The sequence below is a fragment of the Quercus suber genome, unplaced genomic scaffold, assembly GCF_002906115.3.
Source record: "Quercus suber isolate HL8 unplaced genomic scaffold, Cork oak 2.0 scaffold_240, whole genome shotgun sequence".
Lineage (NCBI taxonomy): Eukaryota > Viridiplantae > Streptophyta > Magnoliopsida > Fagales > Fagaceae > Quercus > Quercus suber.
Window position 1 is genome coordinate 546,688 of NW_027069697.1, and position 7,844 is coordinate 554,531.

The 7,844-nt window shown below is 38.3% G+C and overlaps 1 protein-coding gene across 1 annotated transcript; it reads left to right on the forward strand.

The window, feature by feature from the left end:
* The first annotated feature begins 2,522 nt into the window (after window positions 1–2,522).
* LOC136070543 (uncharacterized mitochondrial protein AtMg00810-like) lies at window positions 2,523–2,945 on the forward strand. Its single transcript, XM_065780604.1, has one exon. It carries the CDS (start codon window positions 2,523–2,525, stop codon window positions 2,943–2,945), a length of 423 nt encoding a protein of 140 aa, XP_065636676.1.
* Window positions 2,946–7,844: the final 4,899 nt, after the last annotated feature.

The following is a 7,844-nucleotide window of genomic DNA, read 5'->3' on the forward strand; positions in this document are numbered from 1 at the left end:
TTGTTTTCAAATACATCTTGTTTTTCTAATCACTATTTGTTTGAGTGTCTTAGAAAATACAAGTTTAAAAATTATTTGAATTCTTTTATGATGACTATTGGAAAAGATCTTAGTTTGGCCAAGAAGAAACTAGCCTGTCTCAGAATGAAAATGTGCAAATGAGTTCATCTGAGAAGAGTGAAAGTTAAAGGCTTAGCTCATAAAATGCAGTTGAGTGAAAGAACCATTTCCTCTGATTTGTCATCTAAGTATGAAGTGTGTTTTATGATGAAGTCTGCATTCAAAGTGATGGACACATGTCTATGGTACCTTGACAGTGGTTGCTCAAGACACATGATTGGAGACCGATCTCTCTTCAAGGTCTTCGACCTTAAGAAAGGTCGCAATGTTACTTTTGGTGATGGAAGCAAGTCACAGATTAAAGGGAAATGAATCATATCTCTACCAGGACTGCCAGACATTGTAAATGTTCTTTATGTAGAAGGTCTAAGGGTGAACCTATTGAGCATAAGTCAGATATGTGATCAAAATTTCAGGGTGCTATTCTTAAAAGGAAAGTGTCTTGTCATGGATGAGTCTGGAAAGAAGCTCATTAGTGGGGTTCGCACTTTAGACAACTGTTATGGATTGGTTCTTGATGTTGATATTGTGTGTAATAGCATTCGTTTGCCTAATGAAGATCTATGGCATCAATGAATAGGACATGCTAGTTACAAGTATCTATCTATTGTATTTAAACATGAATCAGTCTTGGGGATACTAAAGCTTAGTAGAATGAGCAATGTGATGTGTGAACTATGTCAGCTTGGGAAACAGATGAAAGCTAAGCATTCAGACACTCAGACATCAGCTACATCTAGGCCATTGGAGCTTTTACATTTAGATCTTATGGGTCCAACCAGAATCGAGTCTCTTGGTGGTAAGAGATACATCATGGTTGTGGTAGACGACTTCACTAGATACACTTGGGTCATTCTATTACAATCCAAGTTGGATGCTCTTGAGCACATTGAGGCTTTGTGCACAAGACTGCAGAATAAAAAAAGCCTAAAGATTGATTGAATTTGAAGTGACCATGGTAAAGAATTCGAGAACTCATATATGGAGTTTTTCTGCACAAGATCAGGTATATCTCAAGAATTCTTTGCTCTTATTACGCCTCAGCAAAATGGTGTGGTAGAAAGAAAGAACAAGATTATTCAAGAGATGGCCAGAGCCATGTTGCATAACAAAGATGTGGCTAGAAACTTGTGGAGAGAAGCCGTAAACACTGCATGTCATACAGTTAATAGAGTGTACTTCAAACCCGATACCAAAAAGACTTCCTATGAGTTATGGAAAGGAAGGAAGCCAAATGTGAAGTATTTTAGGATATTTGGAAGTACTTGCTTCATTTTCAAGGATAGAGAGAATGTGGGAAAGTTTGACTCTCGAAGCGATGAAGGCATATTTCTGGGTTACTAGTCTACAAGCAAGGCTTATCGGGTATACAACAAAAGAACTATGAAGGTAATGGAGATTGTAAATGTCGTTATTGATGAGTCTTCAGATTCCAGTCTGAGAAAGGCATTGAGGAACTCTCCAAAGAAATTCTTCCTCCTGAGCCTAGAGAAGTTCAAGACATTGTTGAACAAGAACATGTGTCCTCAAGTACTCCTAGTATTGTGGAAGACTCTGTAGACATTCCTACTTCACCAGATTCTGAGTCTCATGAAGAAAAAGGACCTTCCTCTAGAATAAAATTAAATCATCTTCCGGAAGTTATTGTGGGAAACATGAATGAACTCACATTAAGGAAATGTACAGTTGATAAATGTGTTGCTAACTTTGTGTCTTATTCTTGCTACTTGTCACAGGTTGAACCTAAGAAAGTTGAGGAAGCATTACAAGATGAAAGTTGGGTTGAAGCAATGCATGATGAACTACTTTAGTTTTAGAGGAATGATGTTTGGACTCTAGTACCTAGACCGGAAGGTGAGCACATCATCAGTACAAAGTGGACATTTCGCAATAAGATTGAAGAAAAAGGCAATGTGATTCGTAACAAGGCTCGACTTGTAGCTCAAATATACTCACAAATGGAAGGAATAAACTATGATGAAACATTTGCCCCAGTTGCCCGAATGGAGTCCATCAGAATTCTACTTGCCCTAGCATGTCATCTAAAGTTCAAATTTTATCAAATGGATGTGAAGACTGCTTTCTTGAATGGGTAGCTTAAAGAGGATGTTTATGTGGCTCAACCAAAAGGATTTATTGATCCACACTTTCCAGATCATGTGTTGTACCTCAAGAAGGCACTTTATGGGTTGAAGCAAGCCCCTAGAGCTTGGTATGATAGACTTACACAATATCTGGTGTCACATGGGTTCACAAGAGGAAAGGCTGGTCAAACACTCTTCCTCAAAAAGGAAGATGGCGAGTTGATTGTTGCATATGTGTATGTTGATGATATTATCTTTGGTTCAACTAAGGATGAACTCGCTCATGGCTTCTTAAAACTCATGTAAGCCGATTTCGAGATGACCGTGATTGGAGAACTGACTCACTTCCTTGGATTGCAGATTTGCCAACAAGATTCAGGTATATTCTTATCTCAATCTAAATATGCTAAGAATCTTGTGAAAAAGTTTGGTTTGGAATCTGCTAGTTCTGTTAGAACCCCTATGAGCCTAAATGTTGAACTCACTGTACACTTGTTAGACAAGAATGTTGATCCCTCTCTTTATAGAAGCATGATAGGTAGTCTTCTTTACCTTACTGCTAGTAGACCTGACATTGGTTACAGTGTTGGAGTGTGTGCTAGATATCAGGCTAATCTCAAAGAATCACACATGACTGCTTTAAAACGGATTATAAAGTATGTCAAAACCACTGCTGACTTTGGTATGTGGTATAGCAAGGACACAAATGATGTCTTTGTTGGGTACTCAGATGTTAATTAGGCTGGCAATGCTAATGATAGAAAGAGTACTTAGGGGGTTGTTTTTATGTGGGTAACAATCTTGTCTCCTGGATGACTCTATCTCCTTATCCACTGCAGAAGTTGAGTACATTGCTGTCGGTAGCTGTTGCACCCAACTCCTCTGGATGCAAAAACTCCTTCATGATTATGGTATTTGTCAAGAGCATCTCACCATTTACTGTGACAATACCAGTGCCATCAATATCTCTAAGAACCCAGTTCAACATTCTCGAACCAAACATATAGAGATCTGACATCACTTCAATAGGAAGCTTGTCGAAGATGGTACTTTCACTCTTGAGTTTATCCACACTGATGATCAAAAGGCTAACCTGTTCACCAAACCTCTTGACAGCAAACGTTTTGAATTCCTTCATTAAAACATTGGTGTCATCTCCATGGATTGATCTTTTTCTCTCGTTCTTCTCCTTTTTGCATTTGTATCTAGTTTTATGCTTTGCTTTGTTTAACATGTTTTTGTGTGTTTACTTTCAGTTTTTTTTTTTTAATTTATTTTGTTTTTGATATAAAAAAAAATTGAAAAATAAGAAAAATATAAAAACAGTGTGTGTTTTGTGTACTTTGCTTGTGTACCTTGGATGGCCATTGAAACAAAATTTTCTAAACTTTGTATCTTTTGTAGTTTAGATGAGCATCTCTATGCACAACTAAGCAAGTGAGTTTTGTGGCTTTTGTTCGTGATGAGTAAGATTAAGTTATCTTTTAAACTTAACACTTGTATCACTCTTTTTGACGGGTAGGACTAAAAAATCTTAAGAGAAAGGCATAAATAACCATTTCACCACTGTTGTCCGCTAATTATAATATGACACCTGTATGCTTCGGCATAGCAAAAGTGCAATGTCAAAGACACCCGTATGCTTCGGCATAGCAAAAGTGCAGTGTCGAATGCTTAACATCTTAGGTATTTCTTTTCTCATTTTTATGCCTATGCATATATGCTAAAAATAAAAGAAAATATGCAAAGAAAAATAAAAAGCAAAAAGATAAAAAATGCTTTAAATATGGTTGCAAGCGTGTATTCTAAGAGACGTGAGAGTTATAAGATGTACCTCGAAGGTGATAGTCCCCATCAAACAGTTATGATTGTGTGTGAGTTAAAGTTATTTTCTCATATCTTAGATCGTCATAACATGTATACACATATGCAATCTTGTGATGTTTTTCACACTATATGCAATATTCTTTGCTACTCTTGATACATGTGTAGGTACAATGTAATTTGGCCATCACAAAGGTTTTACATGTGCTAATGTATGCTCATTAAATTGTCTTGACTCGTTTTTTAAAAATAAAATTGGTTAGACTTGTTTAGTGTGTGTGTGTGTTTTTGAGGATCCATGTGTTTAAAATTTTTGTTGAGAGATGATTTTGAGAGCTTAATATGTTGATAGGATCATTGGTTGAGGTGTATGTTGGATTGCATTCATGTCTGTGTTTTTCACTTCTCGAAAAACTGTTTTTAAAAGCTGGCTTGACACCTCCTCGGCACCTTGTTATCTGTCGAGCTTCTTAAACTTTTTTTTATTGCAATCTCGACACCTCCTCGACACCTGGTAGATCGATCGAGAAAGTTCTTGCCTTCTTGATACCTTCCCGACACCTGGTCGATCGATCGAGCTTCTGTTCTTTGAAGGTGACTCTTGATCCTCGATACCTCTCGACACCTTCATCTGTTGACGTTCTTTTTCTCGACACCTACCTCGATAGCTGTCTCTACACCTCTCGATACCTCATCTGTCGAGAATTACTGGGGTTCTACATAAGTTCTGTTCGCGATCCGGTTCTCATTTTCTCGATCTTTCTTGATCTGTTCGCGCTTGTTCATCTCCCAAACTCCTTTTTCTCACTCAAAACCTTCAACCCACGTGATTTTCGGCCCTTCCTTGCTTCAAATCACTTGGTATGATCTCTTTTTCCTTTATTCTTCATGCATTTCATGTTTTGAATCTTAGGTTTTAGGGTTTTTGAAAATTTTTGGGGTTTTTCAAAATTGATGAGTTTTTCTTAAAATTATGGGATGAGTTTTCATTTAAATGTGTTCAAAATCTCATGCATTGCATCACATCTACATTAGAATGGTATTTCCATGCATTTAGATGAGTGAAATATGCTTATGTGCTGGTAGGATTGGATTGAGCTGAGCCCATGATGCTTTTTACTTTGCATGTCATATGTTCATGCATTCCCCATGCATACGTACTCTCTGTTCAATGTATTCGATATATTTGAATTGCTTGGGACTTTTCTGATTGTTTCTCTTTCTCTCTCTCTTTCTCATTCTGTTTACGTTAGTAGTGTCTGTGGCACCTAAGCGTAAATCCACTCCTGCTTGGAACCCTCTTCGTTCTAGAGCTTCCTCATTTTCTAATTCTGTTCCTCTTAATCTTCGGTTCCGTGATGATGATGCCCACAAGGCATTCTCGGAGAACTTCTCTAGATGAGGTTTTCATTCGGAATGCCAAGTCATTTTGGCGGACTTCGCCGACACTGACATTCCCTCTGTCATTCACAGTAGGGGATGGGAGTTACTGTGTGACGTCTTAGTCACATGTCCTCTCATGCTCATTTAGGAGTTTTATTCCAACATGCATGGGATTGATCGTTCAGTAACTCTCTTTTTCACTCACATTCGAGGTACGCGCATCCCTGTCACACCATAACTAGTTGCAGATGTGCTTAGGGTTCCTAGGATAGAGTTTCCTGACTATCCTTCTTGTCAGCATCTGCGGACTGTGTCCAAAGATGAGCTCATTTCTGCTTTTTGTGAGCGCCCTGCTGATTGGGGTGAGCATCAGTATACACTATGTAAATCTTTTGCTAAAGGTCCTCGTTTCATAAACATGGTGATGACTTTTGTACTCCATCCTCTCTCTCACTACAACTCCATCACAGAGCCTCGTGCTCGATTTTTGTTATCTCTTCTTGAGCATCTTACCATAGATTTTCCTTCTCATTTCATTCTTTCTATCATAGATTTTCATTTAGATTCGGCGTCCCGTGATAAGCTCATCTTTCCTTCTGCTATCACGAGGATTTTATGCCACTTTTCTGTCCTTTTTCCTATGTCCGACCACTTTACACACATTTGTGCCATAGACACCGCTACCGTAAAACGTAGTGCAGCGCAGTTTAGGTCGCGACAGCCGGATTCCACTCCTTCCTCCCGTTTCGCTCTATCTCGTATCGCTCCGTCTACATCCGCTCCTTCTTCCTCTATGGGTGATGTATCTCTTGGAGACATCATGGTGCAGTTGTAGCGCATGGATGCTTGCCTTGATACGCTCTCTACTGAGTTGTATCAGGTGAATGTTCGTGTTGGTCGTATTGCACGATGGCAGGCGACCATGGGTAGGTTTGCTTCTGAGGCTACTCCTTCACCACCTCCTCCAGTAGCTTCTGATTTTGAAGATGATAGTGATGATGGTGATGACGATGCCGCTTCGGATGATGATGGAGATGCTAGCTCTACTGATGAGATGTCTACTTGACACTCTTACCTTTTGTCACTTGTGACAAAAAGGGGGAGTAGTTTTGGATATAAGAGTAGTCATTTTAGGGGGAGAGTTAGTATATGACATTTTTGTTAGGGGGAGTGTTGATACTTAAGGGATGTAGTGAGGATTTGATGTATCTTTTTTTTTTTTCTACTTGTTAGATATATTGTTCTTGTATATGAGGTCTTGTGACCGGTTTTTACATACATTGTACGTATATTCTTTACATATTGGATGTATGTGTCTTTCACCTATCTCTACATGTGTTGTTTCTTTTCTATCTTTATACACATGTTTCTTATACTTGTATGCAATCTATTATTTCTGTTTTAGATAAAGATGCCTTGATGAGTTTTGTTTAAAGTGTTTCAGAAATATAGGTTGTCAAAGCCTACTTGCCATAAACTCTCTTCTTGCAAAGTTTTTCAAGAGTTTGTGTTAGGATAGATTTTATTGTATTCAATAAGTGAGTATGAGTTGAGTGATTTATGACTTCTCTCATATGTTCATTTGTTTGTTGTGGTTTTGTCATGGATTGCCAAAGGGGGAGATTGTTAGGACATATGTGTTTCACTTGTTAAGAATAGATGTCATTCGTTTATGTATATTGGCTAATCCTTTGACAAAACACACTTTACTTGTAATTAGGTAGTTCTAGGTGTTTTTAATACTTCAAGAAACAAGGTTTCAAGATCAAGTGTTGAAGTCATCAAGTCTGTCCAAGAAACAAGTCGAAGAAGTGCAATTTCATTAAAGCTCGACACCTGCTCGATAGCTTCTTGACACCTTGCTATCTGTCGAGGTTTATAAAAATCAGATTTCTGATCTGATTTCTTGGGATCCATGAATGTGTCTTTGGGCCTTCTTTTCTTCTAACCCTAGACATATAAAAGGATTATTTTAAGAGCCGTGAAATTGTACACAAGTTGCACAAGCATTGAGCAAACTCTGTTCAAGAAATTTGTGATTAAAGACGAAGTTCTTGGCCTAGTTCATTTCTTCTGAAGAAGTTGCTGTGTATTTGCACCAAAGGGTTTTGTGACCAAGCATCTTCTTGATCTTCATTATGTAGGATGAACTGAAGAACTTTGCAGCCAACCTCTCCTTCAAGTTGGTGTTGAAGTTGTGTATTGGTATCTGCGCATTGGTTAGTCACGTACTTGGAAGCCGTGCATTAAAGGTGGGAACTGTCATTACAGAACAAGTCCAATTGGGTATTGGGATAAGGATTCAACTGTAGGTTGGTAAGGTACTTGAGATTCCTTTACTTGTAACCGCTTGTTGTGAATAATAGTGGAGTTTCGAGAGCGGTAACTTGAAAATCACCTGGTGGGGTTTTTGCCCTCAGGTATTTCCCCATT

Bases quoted from the DNA above. Each gene is read 5' to 3' on its own strand.
- LOC136070543 (XM_065780604.1), top strand. From the start codon at position 2,523: ATGACCGTGATTGGAGAACTGACTCACTTCCTTGGATTGCAGATTTGC.